Source organism: Astyanax mexicanus, chromosome 23 (genome assembly GCF_023375975.1).
Source record: "Astyanax mexicanus isolate ESR-SI-001 chromosome 23, AstMex3_surface, whole genome shotgun sequence".
In the NCBI taxonomy this organism is placed as follows: domain Eukaryota; kingdom Metazoa; phylum Chordata; class Actinopteri; order Characiformes; family Acestrorhamphidae; genus Astyanax; species Astyanax mexicanus.
In genome coordinates, this window is record NC_064430.1 from 14681772 (window position 1) to 14704926 (window position 23155).

Genomic DNA, 23155 nt, shown 5'->3' on the forward strand with positions numbered 1-23155 from the left:
GCTCCAATACCTGCCTGCTTGTGTGTGTATTATACAGCTCTGGAAAAAATAAGAGACCAATTAAAAATTATGAGTTTTTTTTATTTTACCAAATTGAAAACATCTGCAAGAAATCAAGAGGAAGATGGATGATCACAAGCTATCAAACCAAGCTGAACTGCTTGAATTTAAAGTTATCCAAAAGCAGTGAGTAATACTGGTGGAGGAGAACATGCCAAGATGCATGAAAACTGTGATTAAAAACGTAAAAACTAGGGTGATCCACCAAACATTGATTTCTGAACTTGTTTAATATGAACTTGTTTTCTTTGCATTTTTTGAGGTCTGAAAGCTTTGCATCTAACTTTTTTGTTATTTCAGCCATTTCTCATTTTCTGCTAATAAATGCTCTAAATAACAACATTTTTATTTGGAATTTGGGAAAAACTGTTGTCTGTAGTTTATAGAATAAAATCATAATGTTAATTTTACTCAAACATATACCCTTAAATAGCAAAATTAGAGAAACTGATTCATCAACTGAAGTGGTCTCTTATTTTTGTTTCCAGAGCTTATGTGTACAGTGTTTATGTTTGTATATTATGTGGGGAGGCGGACGAAGAGTAGGGGCAGGACGGGGGCGGGCTCATTCGCGCTCTCGCTCGTGATTGGCTGAGTTTTTTGTTTAGCTGGAGAGGGCGGGGCCTTTTGGAGCAGCTGTGAGCTTCGGGGCTGTCTCGCGACCAAACAGACAGCAGCTACTCAGCCTGCGGTGAGCTTTACTGACAGCAGAGAACTCTTTAGAGCCCGTAAATGCTCAATTCACGAGTCTAGCAGTGAAAACTGTGAGAGAAAGTCAAAGCTGTGTGAGTTTAGCCACTTAAACTGTGCAAACAAGAGAGAATTGTGTGAGTTTATCAGTGGAATTTGGGTGTTTAGCGTCTTTAGCGCCGTGTCGCTGTTTTCCGCCGCTGTGAGAGTTGAGATGGCAGAGGGAGCCGGGGCAGACTGCGGGGGAACCGGGGCAAACCCCGTCCCCCCGACTCTAGCCATCACTCTGGAGGACGTGGCCGAGGAGGAGGACGTTTTTGCGGCTGATGCTCCGCCGGGCTCGACCCCCAGGAGCGGGGAGGAAGGTCTGTCAGCGGTGAGCCAGCTGGAGAGCGAGTTCCTGCACCTCACCATCCGGAAACAGGTGTCCTACAGGTAACCGCGTGCTGCTGTACATACTAGTGCATCTCAAACTAAATTAAAATATCATTGAAAAGTTACTTTATTTTAGTAATTCACTTCAAAATGCCAATGAAAACCCAAAAATCAGTGTCTCAGAAAATTAGAATATTGTATAAGACCAAATAGTACTTTTGGCAGTGTGGACAGTGTGTTAAGTCCTGCTGGAAAATAAAATCCACATCTTCATAAATTCTGCTGTAAGATTTTCCGGGAAAACACTGCATTGACTTTGGACTTCATGTAACACAGTGGACCAACACCAGCAGATGACATGTCTCTCCAAACCATCACTGACCATCAGTAAATGTTGCATTTCATTTGGAAATCAAGGGACCAGAGTCAGGAAGACGAGTGACACGCGGCGAGACACACAGTCCAAGCTGCTGTGCTTGAGGTATAGTGTGATGGTTTGGAGAGCCCTGTCATCTGCTGGTGTTGGTCCACTGTGTTGTATTAAGTCCAAAGTCAGTGTGCAGTGTTCATGCACTTCATGCTTCCCCCTGCTGACAACTTTTACAAAGATGCAGATTCCATTTTCCAGCAGGACTTGGCACACTGCCCGCACTGGCAGAAATACCAATTGGCCTTATGTAATATAAAATTTTTCTTGAGACACTGATTGTTGGGCATAATCGTCAACAATAAAAGAAATAAAGACATGAAATAGATCACTCTGTGTTTGATACATCTATATAATATGAGTTTCACATTTTGAACAGAATTACTGAAATAAAGCAATGTTTTAATGATATTCTCATTTTTTTGAGATGCACTAGTATATACACATACAGTACCAACACCAGCCCACTCACTCACACTCATGTACGCAGTGAGTGCTTCAGCCCCAATCCCTTTGTGGCAATTGTCCAGACTGGGACTAAGCCTAGTCCTGCAATATACTAGGCTAGGCTAAATATTGTCTAAGACTAGGCTTAGACTGACCCCTTAGAGTTACTGCAAGGCTCGCAGTTTCTTTCTGTGTTTTTTGAATGCCAAGATTTTATATGGCTTTAGAGTTTTATATGGCCTCATTGTATCAAAAATAAAAGGGACTCAACAGGCTACATACACAGCATAAGTGGTTCATCCCAAACACTTGGGGGCAGTTTCCCAGATTAAGCCTAGTCCTGTACTACACATCATTTTAAGTGCATATTTTCTATTAAAAGGGAAATATGGTCTAAGGCTGACCCTTCGACTAGCTGTAATGCTGAGTTAGGTGCAGATTCCCAAACTGGGATTAAGCCTAGTCCTGCACTATACAGCGATGTTCATTGAGATTTTCCACTGAAAACTAGGCTAGGCTTCAGACCTACATTTGTAAGCAGTTCTTTTAAGCCCGACATGGCTCAAGTCTAGTCCTAGACTGCACAGCATCTTCATTGGAGATTTTCCACAGAAATGTAAATAAATATGGTCTAAGACTAGGCTTCATCTCTGTCCAGGTATTAAAGCTGAGTTAGAACACTAGGATATTCAGACTCTCAGTTTCTTTCTCTCTGTTATTTAAATGCAAGTTATTGGATTAATAGAGAGATTCATTGCAGGTTGCATGAATGCAGATCCAAACACTTATGAATGAGTTATGAAATCAGTTTCCCTAGACAAGGATCAAGCATAGTCATGGACTACACAGCATTTTGAATTTAGATTTTCCACTGAAAGGTAGACTAAATAGGTTCTAAGACTATGCTAAGAGTGACCCTTAGTTACTGTTAAGGCATTATAGGGTCTCGTTGTTGGGAGCATGCATGCAGTAAGTTCTTCAGATCCACACTTATAAGCAGTTTAGGACTAGGACTAGACAGGGCTCCAGTCTAGTCCTAGATTGCACAGCATCTTCATTGGAGATTTTCCACAGAAATGTAAATAAATATGGTCTAAGACTAGGCTTCATCTCTGTCCAGGTGTTAAAGCTGAGTTAGAGCACTAGGATATTCAGATTCCCAGTTTCTTTATCTGTGTTATTTGCATGTAAGATATTGGATTAATAGAGATTCATTGCAGGTTGCATGAATGCAGATCCAAACACTTATGAACAGTTTCCATAGAAAAGGATCAAGGCTAGTCCTGGACTACACAGCATTTTGAAGGGAGATTTTCCACTGAAAGGTAGGCTAAATAAGGTTCAAGACTAGGCTTAGACTGACCCTTAGAGTTTCTGTAAAGCTGAGTTAGTGCTCTAGGATGTTCAGACTCAGTTTCTTTATTTCTTTAGTTATATAGGGTCTTATTTTATCTTAAATAAAAGTGTATTGACAGGGATCACATGCATGTCATAAGCAGTTCAGCCCCAGACAGGGATTAAGCCTAATCCTGGACAACACAACATTTTAAATGGAGATTGTCAACACTATTGATGATGAGTAAGTAATCTAGAATGTTTAGTGTCTCACTTTCTTTCTGTGAGTTGTTGCCAGAGTTATAGGAGATAATTATATAGGGTCTTACTCTAGCTGTAAAGGGGAGAGCTAAGGATGGACCTCTAGAAGGACTCAACAGAGCACACTAAGAACCCTAAAGGTCAACAGCAGCTTGAGACCAGGCATACACAACTTTTTCAAGAGTTTAAACTCCCTGTACATTCCATTCAGTCCCACTCCAGCTGTGATCCTTTCAGATGCTGGTGCTGTGTTTGCTCAGTCTGTGCTGGGTTTGTTAATAGAGCCATTGGGGAGCACTGGTTCAACATTGTGTCAGGTTGGATAAAGGTGTCTGAGTCTGTGTCGTGACCCGATTTTCTCAGTTTGTCAGCGTGTACCTGGTGGGGAAGTATGAGATTTGTGATTTATGACATTTGCAGTTGCAGTTAAGATTGAGGCTTTTTATGGCAGTGATCTCTAGTACTGTGCTGAGAATGTATTACTGGCATGGATTTGCACAGGAAAGTATGAATGTGCTGATGCAGTAGAGGCACACCTGGTTGAACTGTGCTGAAAACGAGGGGAAAGGCTCTGTCATCCCTTATTCTGCATCTTTTTCAGGTGTAAAAGCTGTGATGATTGATTATGGAGTTCTCAGGGTTATACAAATGACAGTAGAAGACGCAGATGCTATGGTTCCATTCTCTGACTTTATTTAGAAATGGAGCCAGAATAATTTGCAATCGTGTCAAATTTAAAACAAAAAAATGCTAAGTAAAGACCAGAGGCAGGATACAAAGCATATTTTAATAGAGCTGGGTGACATGGTAAAAATATGTATTGCAATATTTAATTATATTTTCCGATCAGTGTTTATCAATATCTATCACAGTACACGCCATTGCAGTCAAAATGCATCAGTATTGACTGATCTATAAAAACACTATTTAAATACTTGAGCATACTGAATTCAGTAATTTTTTTGTTCCAAATATACTGCATTTTATCCAGATGAACTGGACTAATTGTGCTCTCTGTAATTAAATGTACACTTTGCTCAGTGTTTTAGGCTCAGATAATATCCTTGGTATGCTTAAAAAACACAATTTTACGATGTTAAAATACAGTATTGTCATATTTCCTTATCTCTATCTCAAGCTCAAGTGACTTATGCTGCTTTCCAAGCTGTAATTCTAAATAATAACATTCTCTTAATGACCTATCTGGTTAATTAAAGCAAAAAACCCACTTGTTTGGTGTACCCACCCTCTTTATCACAGATCAAGAGTGTCTCATACTGTATTAAAATGATTTATTCCACTGGATATCCAGTTTGTCCAGTAAGTATGGTTGCACCAGAATGAAGATTTTTGACAGAAATCAAACAAAATAAAAATCACACACATTTTGTCAAAGATTTTAGTTTATTTTGCCCCATTTTTAAATATTATATAAAGCTTGCCTTGCTTTTGTAAAAGGCAACAACATTACAATATGTTTTGAAAACTGAACTTATCCCACATATCAACACAGCACAATGTATGGTTTCCTCTGCATAGCTATATTCCTGCTGGTACTGCTGCTTCAGATTTTTAAAAATGTTTTTTATGATGGAGACAATTAGTGAACATTGTGATATCCAGCACCATCAGTAAGTATTGATTGTCACAAAACAACATACAGCTCTGGAAATAATTAAGAGACCACTTCAGTTTCTGAATCAGTTTCTCTGGTTTTTCTATTTATAGGTAAATGTTTGAGTAAAATGACATTGTTGTTTTGTTCTATAAACTACTGACAACATTTCTCCCAAATTCCAAATAAAATATTGTCATTTAGAGCATTTGTATGCAGAAAATGAGAACTTGCTAAAAAAACAAAAAGACGCAGAGCTTCTCAATATTTGGTGGAATAACCCTGGTTTTAATCACAGTTGTTAGGAATAAGTGCATCTTGGCATGTTCTCCTCCATCAGTCTTACATACTGCTTTTGGATAACTTTATGCCACTCCTGGTGCAAAATTTCAAGCAGTTCAGCTTGATTTGATGGCTTGTGATCAGCCATCTTCTTCTTGATTATATTCCAGAGGCCTTTTAAATTTGGTAAAATTAAAGAAATGCATATATTTTTTAAGTGGTCTCTTATTGTTTTTTTTTTTAGAGCTGTATGTTCCAAAAGTATGAAAAAATTGGGTAGTGCTTTATGTGGTAGTTTAATGAAAACATCTATAAAGATAGTATCATATCTATGTGAGTTGTGTCTGTGTGTGCATGGATTAAAATGTATGTTACATTTATTAAAGTGTTGGCTTCGTACTTTGATCTTTCTAATGATTGGCTGCAGCATTATGTAGTGAGTGTGACTCGGCGTCCACTCTCCGTTATTCCTTCTAACCCCGTCTTCTCCCACCAAACTATTCTGACTACCACCACACAGCAGCGGCACATCAAACCCACATCAAACAAAGTCCCTCTGCTGAAGGAATAGGATGTAGTTTCTTCTTAAAAAGCTCATTCACTCTGTGGGTTTCATTAGGTAATTTTTCATCTTTTGCAGTCTCTCTCTCTTGGTCTAGCTTTCTCTTTCTCTATCCCTTTTAAGCAAACTTCCCCTACCTAGCATCACAAATAGTATATAATCAATATACTAATCAAATTAAATAAAACATTCTGTATAACAAAAACTGATATACTGTCATAGTTGTGATGGTAAGAGATGTGATGAAGTAATGAAGCTGATTAATGGTGGCAATCAGATTACTAGACCACTAAGTGGTCCATGTAAATTTCCTGAGGCAGGTATCAGCAGCCGGGTGGGAGAGCAGCATATCTGAAGTGAGTAGCAGAAGAACCTAACAGTCAGTCTTCCATCAGTGTCTGGCTGGATGGGTGGGCAGTCATTAATTCTGAACAAGGAACAGAGATGGAATTAGTTCTGATTAGATTTATGGAGCACAGAGGATGTGAACAGATCATTAGAGTGCGGCCAGTGACTCCTGAAGATCAGACTATATATCAGCCTAACTAAACAGAGAGAGCCAGAAGGTAACACAGACGTGATGGCACCTAGAAACACTGGAATCTAGTGCTGGGCGATATGACCAAAAATGCACATCACAGTATTTTGCAAGATTCTGACTGTTTCACGGTATATCACAGTATTTTTTAAGTGATTATTTATTTATATATATATTTTTGCATGACTGGGCTTTAATATAGGGTTGTGACTCACTGTACTGTTGGAGCAGATTTAATATAAAACATTAAGGCTTTGATTACTATTGGGTTTACTTTGTCCCACCCAATTACACAGTATATTAAGAAATCAGAATTCATTATCAAAAAAACAGCTGAAGAATGTAAACGATTAAACAATAGACATTAAAAAGACAACAACAAAAAAACTACTTTAACATGTCTTCCTTTACAACACTGAATATTTAAAGATTTTAAATTTAAATATCAATTTGCAATGTTATTACTGAAGCCATTAGAGGCATTATGGTATTTAAGCAGTTTAACACTATTTATTGGGGTCTCCAGTTAACAAATATTTGAAGCTACAGTTTTCATATATTTAAAAGGGCTATAGTTACCCCTATTGCAAGGAGCAGCAGCAGAAGCTCCAGGAGTTCTGCTCTCATGTTTCTCCAGGCAGGACAGCGTGAGACTCCACAGAGCTGCCGTTAGCTTCTTTGCAGTACTCTACACTTCTACTCAGAGCTCCTCAGCACCTCTAGTGGTGTGGCGGTATGTAAAAAAATGCATACCAGCACCAAATTCCCCTCCGGTATACCGAGTGAACCAGTATACCGCCCAGAACTACTGAAATCTGTTCCACGGTTGACAAATCTTTGAAGTGATGGCCTGCAAACGTTGGGATAACTGCACCAGCATCTCAGTTTACCACTTTTCCTTTGTCCATCTACCTCTGAATCTACAAAAAAAGAGTTTTTAGACTAGTTAGACTTTTAGACTGCGACTGTATGCATGCCCCGAAAATTATCGTGAGACCTTTAGAATTCTGGGAAGTACTAAGAAACCAGCACCCTGTGACCTAATTAATCATGACAGCTCATAGCAGGAAACATGGTCTTGCAGGTACTCAGCAGCAAGCTCCTATAGGGTTTTTTTTTTACGTCAGTAGAGACCGCTATTTCAGATGATGATTTGATGCACATCAAGCTCTCCATGTTTTTTTCTAAACAGCAGTGGATTCTCTCGGGTTTAAACAAGGATATGTTATGTTATTATGATGTTTCCTTTTTCCCTCGAGTTTAAGGATTATTATTCCAGAGCATGCAGTATTTCCCCCCTCATTCCCTGTCAGTCTGTTTGTTTCTCTGTCTGTCTGTCAGTCAGTCTCAATCCCTTTCCTTCTCTCTCTTCCTGTCTTTTGGGTGATGGGCCCGTGTGCATTATGTAATGACGATTAGAGCTTTTTATTCTAAGCAGTGTGCACTGATGGCACGGCGTATCTGTGTGTGTGCATGTGTGTGAGTACACCATGCCATGCTATGAGTAGGTCTTATGTAAGAGGATGAGAGAAACAGTGGGTGATCATGTGCAAATAAGCAAAGCTTAAGATTGACACTCAGTGCCAGCGAAAGCGCTAGCCTGCTGCTCGGTGCCCAATCAGCACGCAGCAGCAGGTGGGCATTCAGGAGGGCACAATGCTCTGTGCTGGTGTCAAACTTCCTGCTGATTCACTCACTGCTGCTACAGCTGAGTGAGAGTGAGAGTCTGAGGGGGAGAGAGAAAGAATGAGTGCAGTGCTTCTAACAATTATTCAAAAACTTTTTTTGTCATCTGTTGTTTGTCTGTGAGTGAAAAAGACCTTTCTGTGAAAAGGAAAGATCAAAATTTTAAACTTGCTTCTAACTATTATGATTAATGATTAGGATTGTCTTAGTTTTGCCAGAATCTCTGTTTTGCGATTATATTTCATTAAAGCTGCTTTGTGACATCAGTTGTAAAAAGTGCTATGCCTTTCTCACAGCACAATGAGTGCTGTTACAAATAAATAGAAGCCACATTTTAACTGCATCTAAAAAAAATAAGCTATACTGCCATTTTTATAGTAAGGATACAAGATGAAATATGGCACAGAAATATGTTTATTTATTGTTGTATGGAAGAACAGAATCTTTCACTTTGCTGTGTTTATAAATCTACAGAAATAAGTTCAAATTTAAGTGGATTTGATCTTTTTATTTTGGCTGATTGGTGGCATTTTGAATATACTCTGACATAGCAAAAGTGATAGAACAGTAGTATATAAATGATCAATTATCAGTCATCAATTTTTGTCACAGGGGATGACTTGTGAGGTGTTATCTTGCCGAGCATCTATTTAATGTTCCTCGATCTACAGTGTCACATGTGTATAGCAAATATGTAATAGAAAGCAAACAATACCCCTCACAGAGGAGAGCACAGTGGGTGATAATGATTGTGACCGGTGGTGTCTGGCTAGAATTGTCCATGCAAACCGACAAGCTTCTATTAATACTAGTTCTTGTCCCAATACTTTTGGGATACTGGCAGATACAGTAGATTTGATGCATGTCTCTGTAGTGGTGAACAGGATGTTCTGTAGACCTCCAAATTTATTCTGCTGCATCATGAGTTACATCATCAATAAAGATTAGTGTGCCTGTAATAGAAGCAGCCGTGCAAACCTAACTCATGATACTACCTCCACCATGCTTTACTGATTGTCATTCATTTTTTCAGGTTAGGAAGTAGCTTTGTGTGTCAGTTCACTGTGCTCAGCCTTACTCTTCCTCCCTCTGCCATACTCTACCTTAAGCTACCTCCACTCTACCACATTTTATCTTGCTCTGCTTCACTACTTCACTTTACCTTCTCTGCCTTACTCTACATTGCACTGCCTCCCTCTACTTCACTTTACCTCACTCTGCCTCCCTCTACCTCACTCTACCATGCTCTGCCGCCCTCTGCTTTGCTCTGCCTCCCTCTACTTCGCTCTGTCTCCCTCTACCTCACTCTACCTTATTTTACCTCGCTCTGCCCTATTACTTCACTTTACCTTAGTCTCCCTCCCTCTACTTCACTCTGCTTCCCTCTAGCCTATTTACCTCGCTCTGGATCACTATTTCACTTTACCTCACTCTGCCTGCCTCTACCTTGCTCTGCCTCCTTCTTCCTCGCTTCACCTCACTCTGCCTCACTACTTCACTTTACCTCCTCTGCCTTTCTCTACCTCACACTGCCTCTCTCTACTTTACTTTACCTCACTCTGCCTCACTCTACCATGCTCTGACCCCTCTACCTTGCTTTACTTCACTTTATCTCACTCTGCCTCACTACTTCATTTTACTTCACTCTGCCTCCCTCTACTTTGCTTTACCTCACTTTACCTCACTCTGCCTTACTGCTTCCATTTACCTCATTCTGCTTTCCTCTACCTTGCACCTCCTCTACCTTTGCCACCTTCTACCTTGCTTTACCTCACTTTACCTCACTTTACCTCACTTGGCCTCTCTACTTCACTTTACCTTACTATGCCGCCCTCTATTTCGCTCTGCCTCTCTCTACCACACTTTACCTCACTTTACTTTGCTCTGCCTCACTACTTCACTATACCTCACTCTGCCTCCCTCTAGCTTGCTCAACCTCCCAGTTCCTCACTCTTCCTTGCTCTGCCTCCCACTACATCTCTCTACCTACCTCTGTCTCCCTCTACCTGACTCTGCATTCCAGCAAAATAGCAAGGTAATGGGAGGCAGAGCGAGGTAAATGGAGGCAGAGCGACAAAATCACAACAAAATCAGAGCTCTTTACTATAAAAACTGATCATTATAATAATACATAGCAATACAGTTGATCTTAGCGCTTCAGTTACAACATTTAAAACAGAAGTATTCATTTTTATCCATAAATTACAAATAAATAAGCTTTTAGTGGTTCCAGACAGTTGCATAAGCTGTGCCAGATTTTTCCTCTTTTCTTCGTAATGGCTTGTTTTTCTCCTGAAACAACTCTCTTGTCTGTGTTTATCTTTTTTAACATTGAATGCAGTCTTCACACTACCAACCAAGAGTGCACTCAGAGCTAGTAAAAATATATGGTGGAAATTATCGGCCTAACAGTCCACACTCTGCAGCCCCAAAGAGAGTAAGGGATGAAGTAAAAATGGACAGAGACAGATTGAAGGAGAATGGTTTCTGGGAAAAATCAATGCAGGGTTTACAGTGACAATGAACAGGGGTCACTTACTTGCTGATAACAAGAATGCTCCACAAATCCGGCATCCGAGCCGTTCCCATAAGCTCTAGCACCCGCTTGAGCGCACTAATGGCTTTGAGTCCATTCTGCTAATTACCTAATAGTGGGAGTCAATTAGCAGACCACAGTAGGTAAAAACACACCAGTCGCCACCAAGCCACTCAGCGTGAATGATATACAACCTGAGCAGAGTTAAAAATTACATTTAATGTGTTTGCTCTTTACGTAGTGGGTTTTTGTGTGTGGAGCATACTTGATGAAGCCACGGTGTCTGACCATTTTTATGATGGTGAAAGTTTTAAACTCTTATACTGGTCTCTATTACAGAAAGATGGCTGTTTTTTATTCAGTAAAGTATTTTGTAATGTTTGAATGGGAGCCTGTTGTAGTGAGCTGTGTTGAGCAGAAGAATACTTCTTCAGACTGTGCAATGGTCACATTATTTATTCGCATATGTAGCATGTTATAACACTTTCTGTGGTGATAATTGTCTATGAAAGTGGTTTAGAGTTTCATTTACTTGACAGCCACTGAACTGCATGTACTCCTTTAAGCTCTAATCCACAGCCATGCTAACCTGCACTCATCTGTTTGTCGTTTTTTCATCCCTCGCTTCGATCCTGCGTTCACCTCCACAGGACCTGCTAGAAAAAAAAAACAGAGTGAACTTTTGTCCACCTTGATGTCAAAGAGTTCATACGTCTAACATAAAGTCAGTAGAAAAGCAGTAAAGAAAGTCTAACTGACTTATTTTTTTTATCTCTTACAACAAAAAAAAACTAAAAATGGACAAATAGCTTGTTGTATTGCACTTCTTTTTCTAATTCTTGAAAATTGAAAATTTTCTCCCCATTTTTTCCCCAATTTACAAGACCAATTACCCAACTCATTCGGACTCCCCCTATCACTAGTGATGCCCCAACACCAGAAAGATGAAGCCTAACACATGCCTCCTCCGATACACGCACAAGTCAGTCACCGTCTCTTTTCGAACTGCTGCTGATGTAGTATTGCCGAGTACCCAGTGCACTCATATCTGATACATCAGCTCATCAGTGTCAAGCATGTTCTGATGTGGGGAGACAACGGCATCTACCCACTCAGAGAGAGCAAGGCCAATTGTGCTCGCTCAGGACTCCAGTAGCCGATGGCAAGCTACATGAACAGGATTCAAACCAGCGATCTCCTGATCATAGTGGCAGCACTTAGCCCGCTGGACCACTCGGAACTACACTTATACATAATGCTTCTTATTGCTTAATTCTAAGTAGGTATTAGTATTGGCAAGTACATAAATACATGTACTTGTACTCTGTTGGAAAAAAAAAAAACGATATTGTTGCATCCACAATTATGACCATTTAGTAGTTGCAGTCTGCAGTCTTAGCAGTGGAGAGATTTTTTGTGTGGGTGCAAGCTACAAAATATAATCAACAGTTCTACAGGACTTTAAAACCTTCTGATTTACATGAACTCAAACACCCATAACTGAGTACAAACAGTTGCTCGGTTAAGTGTTATATGTACTTAAGAAAATTATAAAAGTAAATTGAAGTTTCTCTGTTTAAGTTGACATTACTCAAATTCAAGTTACCAAATGTCTTCAAAACAGCTTTCAGACCTGGACTTGACCTGCAATGTAACCATTAAGAGGGGTGACTCAGTTACTTTAACTGTTTCTGAACTTCCTGCAAGAACCCAGGACTGGAAACAGGATTCAGCTTCCTGATTTAAATTTCGATCATAGTTTTGTAATAGAAGTAATGATAAAAATATAAGTATAAATAGATATTGTGCAACAATAAAGGTTGTGATGGAAGTGTAGGGCTAGTTTCCCAGACGGGGATTAGAGCTAATCCTAGGCTAAAAAGAATTTACGATGGGGGTTCATCATTGGCACTGGAATGTAGTCTAGGAACAGTCTTAATTCATGTCTGGGGCAATGGACTATAACTTTATAACTCAAGTTATTTGTTAGCTTGCTTATTTTCATTGAGTTGTATTCCCCTAATAGTGAGATCGTTTAAATTAACTCACGTTGTTGTACAACTGCTGTCTGTCCATCCCTTTCTGATCTGAAAGTCTTTTATTGCAGAACATCAGCTGATAACAATCCAATCTTTGTGTTTTTATAAGTAATGCAGCCAAAAAATATAGGTGCGATTTGCTTTTGATTAATAATTATGTAAAATGACATTATTTTTAGTAACAGTTTATATAATGAGGCAGAGGTGCTCATTCCTGGTCCTGGAGAGAATGTTTACCACCTGAGTCTAGAATGTTCACATGTCCCTGAAGGCCTTAATTACCTGGATCAGGTGTGTGAGATTAATTTACCAGGTAAAAATCTCTAGGGCCAGGAATGAATGCCCCGTAATGAGATGTTCTGGACTGACTGTTTTTTAATAATTGTTTTATACTTTGTTTAATATCTTCTAATCCAGTCTGACTGACTTGCTTGACCATTTGGAACCTTTAGAACAGTGCAGTGCATTGTATGCGTCACAATCTGTTGTTTTTCACTGACTGTTGATGTGAATAAACTGTTATATAGTGAGGTGAATGTGCTTTGATTTCGGTTTCTGTGTGTGTGTGCTTATGTGTGTGTATTAGTCATAGTATTAGCCTACTCTGGGTCTGAGCATACTGTTTAGTGGTGGTTTAAAAACAGAGAAAGGAATGTGGTGCCCCATTGGTAAAACAAAGCATTTCCATGACAGCTTTATAGTTGCAGATATCATGTTTTGTTTTCATGCTCCACTGAAGTATAGTTCCACACTGCAGACTCTAACAAAACTCTTTTATTTACTGTCAGCTGGTCAATACTGTATAGTAATAGTGCTTCTGAGGGCTCAGAACTGCATTAGGATTACAAAGCTGATCCAAGAAAATAGCCTGGGTCATATATTATTAGTTATGTCTTTTCTTTTCAGCGCTTTAATAAGTCGATCAGGAAAAGCACCCGTGTCTACGTCAACTCGTGAATTAGTATTCATGGCCTAGCCCACCTTGGCTCATGACCACCCACAGGCAGAGCTGATGACAGGCAGGCTGCTGGGCAGCAACACCTCTCGTCAGATAGGAGCTAACAGCTTTAGGAACAGCATGGCAGTTCGTTCTTGTGTTATGTGTGCAAATTACTTAGCTAGCTAGCTATCTTGTGTGAGCAGAGGTGGGTAGTCCAGGTCCAGAAAGTAAAAATCCACCCTGGGGTTTTGTTCCAGCTGCTTGGATGGCTCGCTGCAGCACAGTCAACAAAACCCTGGGGTGGATTTTTACTTTCTGGACCTGGACTACCCACCTCTGTGTAAGTAACTATAGATTTAAATAGGATCTCCGGTGGATTTCGCGTCTTACAGAGACTCTAAGACTAGGTCAGTGGCTGAACTGCACTTAGCAAGAGCCGAAATTCCTATTGAAATCCCTGCCCAGTCCTCCACCAGACTAAAGCAGCGTTATACTGGATTACCAGAGCACTTTTTTCACAAAAAGCAGCTGACAGGACATTCATTCATACTAGAGACCACAACTAGACAGTTAAAAAAAATTATAGAAAAAACAATGGAATGAGACCTTTAACATCATCACTGAATCAGGCACACGTACTACAAAGGCTCTGTACTGTGAAGCCAACCACAGCGTAACCGTTTTATTATTAGGGAAATGACAGTGTTATTTTCGAAGACCCAGCTTGTCCCCAGGGCCTGCATGATGCTGCTGCTGATGGCAGACGTATCAGAGAGGCCTGTTGCACGTTACAGTGATCCAGTGCAGAGAGCGATGGAGGCTAAATCAGTATTCAGTCTGTATTACTTCCCCCTCCGGCTCTTTCACTTCATCTTATGCTAATTCATGGCAGTGATGTCCTTCCTTAATTATTCATGGCGTAAACTCGCCCCATCTGAAATAAAACACAATTGCTGAATAACGACAACACATGCAAACATTCCCCAAGGACACGGTGGATGTGATGTTCCCAGCCTGGGCTCGCCTTGAACAAAGATGTTTGGATATATTTCACCTGTTAAGCTATTAGTTAGAAACAGGAATTGTTTGTGACATGTGTACACACACACACACACTCAGATGTGCAGGTTACTGTTTAAATATTAATTGCAGCTCTTTGAAATCGTGTACCTCCTGCTTGCAGAGCAATTTGCTTGTCATTGAAGTCTGTCTTAATGGCTTCATTTAAGGGCAGTAAAGCTGCAGAAATGCAGAAACAGATCTCTCTAAACTTGTCAAGACTAGAGTTTCAATATCTGGACAAAATGCATCAAATTTATTAATTGACAAAAAATAATTATTTGCAAAATTCTACATGCAGTTATATCTCAGTTAGATATGTATTGTGAATTATTAAAGGCGTGGTCTGATTACACTGGGTCTTGCTACAAGACCTTTCCCTTCTGCCCTATAAAAGGCTCTCTGAGTCTTCTTTTGGGTAGTGTACCTCTTGGTGAGAGATTATTGACTGCTAGACATTCCTTTGAGATTTACTTAATTCTGGGCAATTATCGCCTAAAAATTATCTTCAATTATTTCACAAAAAAAATCAGATTTTTCGATTATAATTGATTATTCCCCCAAACCGATGACAAAATGGTGTTGGGTGTTCAGAAGCTTTGGGTTGATGTCAACTTGTTGAGTAAATCATTGATTCAAAACATTGTTCACAAGCTCACCTTGTATCTACACACAGTCGTGGAGAAACTCACACATTGACAGACAAAGTTTATAACTTAAAATTGAGAAATAACGTACTAAACGAGTCATAGAAGAAACTTTGGAGAAATTATTGTTTTCCAGAATTAATTATGGATCTTCATCAGCGATTGATGGTGCAGATGGTGCAGTTTTTAGAAATGGTAGTTTTTATTTCTAGCTAAATATATGCTTTTACCCACCAGGGAAAGTAAAAAGTGCTGGAACAGTGCTGGAAGTTTTTACGGTATGAGCTCAGTCCTCAGACTGAGCAGAATGGTTAAAAAATATGTGCAGGTTAGACTGGTAACCAGATTAAGATGGATTTTTCTACCAAATCTACCAATTGTGCTCTCTCAGGGCTCCGGTAGCTGATGGCAAGCTACATAAACAGGATTCAAACCGGCATTTCCCGATCGTAGTGGCAGCGCTTAGCCTGCTGGAGCCCCACTTCCCAAATATGTCTACACCAACACTTCCCTGTCCTGCACAGTCACCATATTTATTGCCAATTGACTTAAGGAGGACCAGATATTGGTTCTCTGCATGGTTCCAATCCTCAAAAACAGCTTTCACACTTGACCAATTGTACCTAACTCTCAGTGCAGGCACTCTCATCTCTGGAAAAAAACAATGTGTCTTAAATGCCCTTAATCAGCAGTGTGAGTAAGGCTTGAGTTACTGTATTGCCAGCTAGGATACAGGTCAGCAAAGCTTTAGATACAAAGCCTTTATTCATTTTACTGATCTCAGTAACATTAGTCTCGGTCTGTAGTACGTACACACACGCTGACGTTTCAGCTGTCATGGGACATGGGATGAGTAGTCATGTGACATGAAGGCTACAGAAGGCTGCACTGACCTGCAAGATATGCTCGTGGGGTCTCCTGCATTAAATGTGGATGTAAATTCTGCAACATTGAATTGCTTATCAAGGCGATTGGCATTTGTTGTTAAGGTAGTCGCACTAACTATAATGTGCTGCAGGAAACCCTGCAGTCATGATCACAAAATTTGTCATTAAAAGGCATTACTACCCTCAGTAGACAGCACTGTGAATGGTAAAGCATTTATGCCATATTTCTTTATGCACATGAAACTGTGAATTTTAGGAATGTTAAATGTTTTTTTTAGTTTTTGTTTTTTTGTGGAAATGGAATGACCCATCTATTGGGTGAGTTCCAAATAGTTTTTAACTCATTGACATTGATAATTTTAAATGAATTACATTAATTACATTTTCTCACAGGATAACACCTCACAAAATATACTGGTGTGGTCGTTTCCAAGCCATCATCTAAGGGCAGCACTTTGTGATCCAAGCCCATTAGGGTTGCACAATATTGGAAAAGATTTACATTGTGAATTTTTTTTGTTGTGTAATATACATCTCTAGATAAAAATAAAACATGAGGAGTTTCTTTGATTTTACCAAACTGAAAACCTCTGGAATATAATCAAGAGGTAGATGGATGATCACAAGCCATCAAACCAAACTGAACTGCTTTAATTTTTGCACCAGGAGTGGCATAACGTTATCCAAAAGCAGTGTGTAAGACTGGTGGAGAAGAACATGCCAAGATGCATGAAAACTGTGATTAAAAACCATTGATATACCACCAAATATTGATTTCTGAACTCTTAAACTTTTATGAAAATGAACGGGTTTTCTTTGCAATATGAGGTCTGAAAGCTCTGCATCTTTTTTATTTATATCAGCCATTTCTCATTTTTTGCAAATAAATGCTCTAAATTAGTGTTATTTGAAATTTGGGAGAAATGTTGTTAGTAGTTATAGAATAAAACAGAATAAAACAACAATGTTCATTTTACTCAAACATATACCTATAAATAGCAAAATAAGAGAAGCTGTTTCAGAAACTGAAGTGGTCTCTTATTTTTTTCCAGAGCTGTATATTGCAATATTAACAAATACAGGAAGTTTCACCTTTAACCATGCAACAAATCATAATATTAAAAATTCAATCTGTGTATCAGTATAAATAGAGTAAAAAAATGGTATTCACTATATATAAAATTGTTAATCTGGGAAATTATGTCTTAAAAGATTTCACTGTCTAATTGTGACTATTGCACATTATGCAAATTGCGATTTTAATGCTGAAACTATATATATTGTGCAGCCCTGATTGCCATGCTTCTGTTTTAATGGCTTTTTGTAAGTGTACAGTAGTTTGCCAACACTGTTTTTATGTAAAATCTCTTAGTCATTAAAAGTATACAGCAATGTGCCAACTACCTCCCTACACACACACACACACACACACACACAGTAAAATTGCATTACAGAGTGATGTACTGCTGATGTAGGATGGATCCTAAATTTTAGCAATCTCCTGGGGGTGATGTAAGTGTTTCGAACGTTGTTTCATGACCATGGCAAAATAAATTAATCCATTAGTCACCAAGACATAAGGTTTAATATCTGTGGCAGCCTTCCAGAGATCATTCCTACTGGGTGAAGTGTGCACCCTCTGCTCTTCTGAGAAATGAAGCAAATAACTTCAGAATGATTAGGATGTGTGTGTGAATAACACATGCACCCAATGCACAATGGTGTTAATACATAAACACACACCTATACAGGTGTAAATTGCTCCAATTTTCACTTTGTTTCACAGACTGTGAGGTTTCCTACATGGTGCCCTCTCTCTGCTCCTCTGGCTGGTGACCTTTGGTCAAGCCAAATTATTAACCAGCAGTGTTAATCAATACAGAGAAATGAGAGGAGGACGAAGTCTGTGAGAAAAAACATACCTTTATACTGGCCGGTTCTTGTAAATGGGTGTAATAAGACTGTGAATGGTCTTTACTTTGTGCTATTGACTTTTTAACTTTATACAATGAACTATGGCTGTACTGATCAGTTTTGCACATTTCCAGTACAGATTAGATCTGTGTATTAGGAAGAACTTGACCACATCATTATACAGGAGTTATGACTCAATATATTGTGCTCTATTGCGATACTGTTAGCAATAAGATGAAAATATACTTTTTATTCAATTAGAACAGTGGAATCTGAAAACAGTTCAAGTACAGTAACAAAAAATTAACCACTCTCTGCCAACGACAGTACAATATTACTTATTTTTATTAGTTTTAAAGTTTAAAAGTTGTACTGGGGTGTGTAGTCTTTAGGTAAAATGTGTGTATATTGGCGTTGGCATTGGCAAAAACATGTGCATCCCTGTTGTTTCACCTGTTGTTGACTGTAAGGCCACTTATTGCTATCTTACACCCTGTGAGCAGTGTATTTTCACACCATGCACCTGCACCTATAAAATATTGAGATATACGAGGGATATATATATATATATATATATATACGAGGGATTCAAATTACGATGTAGATTTTTAGTCCTTGTTTAACCTTTTTTTAATTGCAAACAAACAGTACCATTTAAAGTAATGCGCAATTTATTTTTCCTTTAAATTTCATTTCTTTTCTTTTTTTTTCTTTTTTTTAGGAGTGAGCAATTTTTTTTTTATTTATTTCAAATTTTTTCCCTTTTTTTTCCTCCTAATTTAGCTAGGCCAGTTGTCCCACCATACAGCTGCTGTATATGTCCCACATCAATAGTGATTTCACATTACAGGAGGGTAAAGATTAGCACATGCCTCCTCCGATACATGTGAATTCAGCCACCGCATCTTTTCAAACTGCTGCTGATGCAGTGTTGCAAGTAGCACCACAATGCGCTCGGAAAAAAGTGCAGCGACTCGGTTCCGATACATCAGCTTACAGATGCCTGGTGCTGATTGACATCACCATAGGAGTGATGAGGGGAAAGAGAGCTATCTACCCACCCAGAGAAAGCAAGGCCAAGTGTGCCCTCTCAGGGCTCCGGCAGCTGATGGCAAGCTGCACAACCGGGATTCAAATCAGCGATCTCCTGATCATTGTGGCAGCGCTTCAGATTGCTGAACCACTTGCCGGCAGGACTGGGCAAAATATAAAATATAATAATAATAATATATAAAAATAATAATAATAAATATATTATATTATATATAATATAATAAATTATATATATATATATATATATATATAATATATAACTATATTTAGAGACACAGATGCTTTTTTTTGCTGGATTATTTTGGAGCATTGCTGGAAGAATTGACTGCATTCAGCAAAAAGAGCTTTAGTGAGATCAGAATGTTGGCTTACCTCATCCCCAACTCCCCATTTCTCATCCCAGAACTCATCTCAGAGAACACAGCTCCACTGCTCCACAGCTCAGTTACTGTGGGGATTTATCATGGTGCCAATAGGTTCATGTTTATCTGCTCAATAGAGAGTCAAATTCAATAGGCAATGTTATATATTCCACTGGAATTAGACAAGCTGTGTGTCTTTCTGGGTGTAACCTAAAGTACATGAATTTAAAGTACATGAAACATTATGAACATGCTTAAGGCAGTTCTTTGAGAGCTAGCAACAGTCAAAACAAACTGTCTGACTATATTAGATAAACTGAAGACCTAACCATCACTTTAGCAGAGATTAGAGCAGAAAGCTGAACCCTGCCGTTCTTTCAGTCTAATTACCCAGATGCATTTTCAGCCATTAGTGACATACAGCATAAATGGAAGTCAAGGATGTATGGCAGTGATTGCGGTCATTTACGCATTGTTATATCACTTCTAATCTCTCCAGATTCATCAGTCAGTAAGAATAAATCTGATACATCTATGATCTGGATGTTTCAACTTTTTTCAACAGGCTAAAAAGAGTCAGAGTCCAGAAATGGCTCTGAAAAAAATAGGAGACCACTTCAGTTCTGAATCAGTTTATCTGATTTTGCTATTTATAGGTATATATTTGAGAAAAATTAACATTTTTGTTTTATTCTATAAACTACATTTCCTCCAAATTCCACATAAAAGTATTGTCATTTAGAGCATTTATTTGCAGAAAATGAGAAATGCATGAAACAACAAAAAAGAAGCTGAGCTATCAGACCTCAAATAATGCAAAGAAAACAAGTTCATGTTCATAAAGTTTTAAGAGTTCAGAAATCAATACTTGGTGGAATAACCCTGGTTTTATTCTTGGCATCTTGGCATGTTCTCCTCCACCAGTCTTACACACTGCTTTTGGATATCTTTATGCCACTCCTGGTGCAACAAGTCAAGCAGTTCAGCTTGGTTTGATGGCTTGTTATCATCCATCTTCCTCTTGAATTTGGTAAAACCAAAGAAACTCATCCTTTTTAAGTGGTCTGTATACTAATTCTCCTGAAGGTATACATGTTTTTTGAGTGTGCTAGGAGTCTGCACTGTCTGAACGATACATTGTTCACAGCTTTGTGAGTCATTGTCAAGGACAGAGATAAGCACACACTATGCCTTAGAAAGGTACAGGCACACCAACCACCCACAATGGCAGTTTTGTCCAGACACACACACACACACACACACAGACACACACTTACACGCTCATGCTTATGGAAATGGGCCTGGCACTGCCATTGAAAGTGTCAGAGAAGCGCAATTCTTGACACCCTTGCTGTGGAGCTGTCTGATGTCTGGTGATGCAAGTGGGTGTTCTTCTTTTGTTTGTTCTGATGTAGAACATTCATTTGAATATGACGGGGCTTCTGTTGTTTGACACAGGTCTCAAACTGTCTGGAACAAATAGTCACGATACTGATTTTACAGAGCTAAAATTTTGCTCTAATTTACATGAAGACATTTTACAGTTTCTTGTTGGTAATTGATTGGTTTGCCTGTCTTGTTGACAGGGCTGTCTTTACTGACAGTATTGTATTTTTACGTTTACTTAGTATTTGCATTTTTCATGGAAATACAGCAAAAAATCTTTTGAACCTTTAAATTCTTAAATAATACAATGGCATTGCCAATAGTCATGCAGTACCAAGCAGTTATTACCTCAGGGGACTGCTTGGAATTGACCACACCTTTATAAGTGGTGAGGTTTTATGTTGTGAATAAGGCTGAACACTGGTCAACGTGCTCATGGCAAGGCAGTTCGATTTGTCAGAGTTGGAGTGCAGCCTGAGAGCAGGTGCTGAATGTATAGGCATTCTGTTTAGAGTCTGAGTTGCACTGTCACTTATTAAATACATATCGGATTTCAGCTCTGCCTTAGTATCTCTTAGTGTTTCAGAAATTACAGTTTAAGTATATGATATTATGAAACATGGAGATGGACAGCCCTTCAAATGTGATCATTTAGTGACTGCTTTAAAATGCTTCCCTACAGGCCTCTGTTTTGCACAGTATGCACTTGGCCCAGAGATATTTCTCATAAAACCCCTGGCAGAGCAAATGGAGCATCTAAATCACATGAATAACCAGGATGAAGTCACCTTGGGATGCTTGCCTTTGTACAGACTGTCTCAGTGCATTCAAGGACGCGATTATCAGCACATTGGAGCTTGTGTAGTATTTCTCTGGATGCTGGTGATGACACACACGTACACACACACATGTACACACACACATACACACACACAGTCAAATAGCATTTTCCCTCATGTTCAGGAAATGACTGTACTGAGTCATCTGGTATCTCTGTTCTACACAGCAGTAGCTCTCCAGTCTCACACAAACATATACACACAGATATCTCACAACACAAATCTCTCTATATGCTTTGCACAGGGATTAGCATGGCCTGCTGTTATTAATCTATTTAGAATGTAGAATTTTTTTTTTCACATTTTCTCCCCAATTTACACGACGAATTACCCAATCCACTCATTAGGACTCCCCCTATCACGAGAGAGCCCCAACACCAGGGTGAAGGGTGAAGACTAGCACATGCCTCCTCTGATACATGTGAAGTCAACCACTGCCTCTTTTCAAACTGCTGCTGATGCAGCATTTCCGAGTAGCATCACAGTGTGCTTGGGGGAAAGCGCAGCAACTAGGTTCTGATACATCAGCTCACAGACGCCTTGTGCTGATCGACATCACCCTTTGGAGTGATGTGGGGAAAGAGTGCCATCTACCCACCTAGAGAAAGCAAGGCTAATTGTGCACTCTCAGGGCTCCGGTAGCCGATGGCAAGCTGCATAACCAGGATTAGAATTGGCGATCTCTTGATCATAGTGCCAGCGCCTTAGTCTGCTGGACCACTCGGGAGACTCTACTGATCATTATTGTTTTGTAATATGAATTTTTGTAGAATTAAATAAAACATTTTGGCTAAGTCTATTGTAGCCAAATGAAACATTTGTTTAAAAAACAAATACTGACCAATTTTTTACGTCTCTTTTTTCACCACTGAATTAACCAATTGGCCTAATTGTATTTGTCTTTACCTTTAAAGAAAAGCAATTAACATAACTAAAATTTAAACATGTTTATTAGACACTTAAATCTTTTAATATCCCAGCAGACGAACCAACAAAGCACAATACATTAATCTTAGCAGTGCAATTGTAGTCACAAATTTACTTCAGCAGTGAATTTCCACTCCTAAATGTACCTCAGAACTGCTATTCTAATTCTAAATGTACCTCTGCAGGTCTATTCAAGTCACATGTAAAACTTACATAGAGAAATGCAGTAAGGATAAAAAAGAATTAGCTTAGCTTACATTACTATGCTAACTCTGGACAGCTTGTATC

General features: G+C 39.0%; 1 protein-coding gene across 2 annotated transcripts in view; it reads left to right on the forward strand.

Annotated features, from left to right (window-relative positions):
- Positions 1–724: 724 nt before the first annotated feature.
- The window catches only part of dgkza (diacylglycerol kinase, zeta a), a 244352-nt gene continuing 221921 nt past the window's right edge, over positions 725–23155 (forward strand). The window contains exon 1 of one of the 2 annotated variants that reach the window (XM_049471206.1): positions 725–1185. In XM_049471206.1, coding sequence (XP_049327163.1) covers positions 965–1185 — 221 coding nt within the window. In that variant the 5' untranslated portion in view covers positions 725–964. The remainder of the gene's footprint in view (positions 1186–23155) is intronic. The other variant, XM_049471208.1, reaches the window with a different exon arrangement.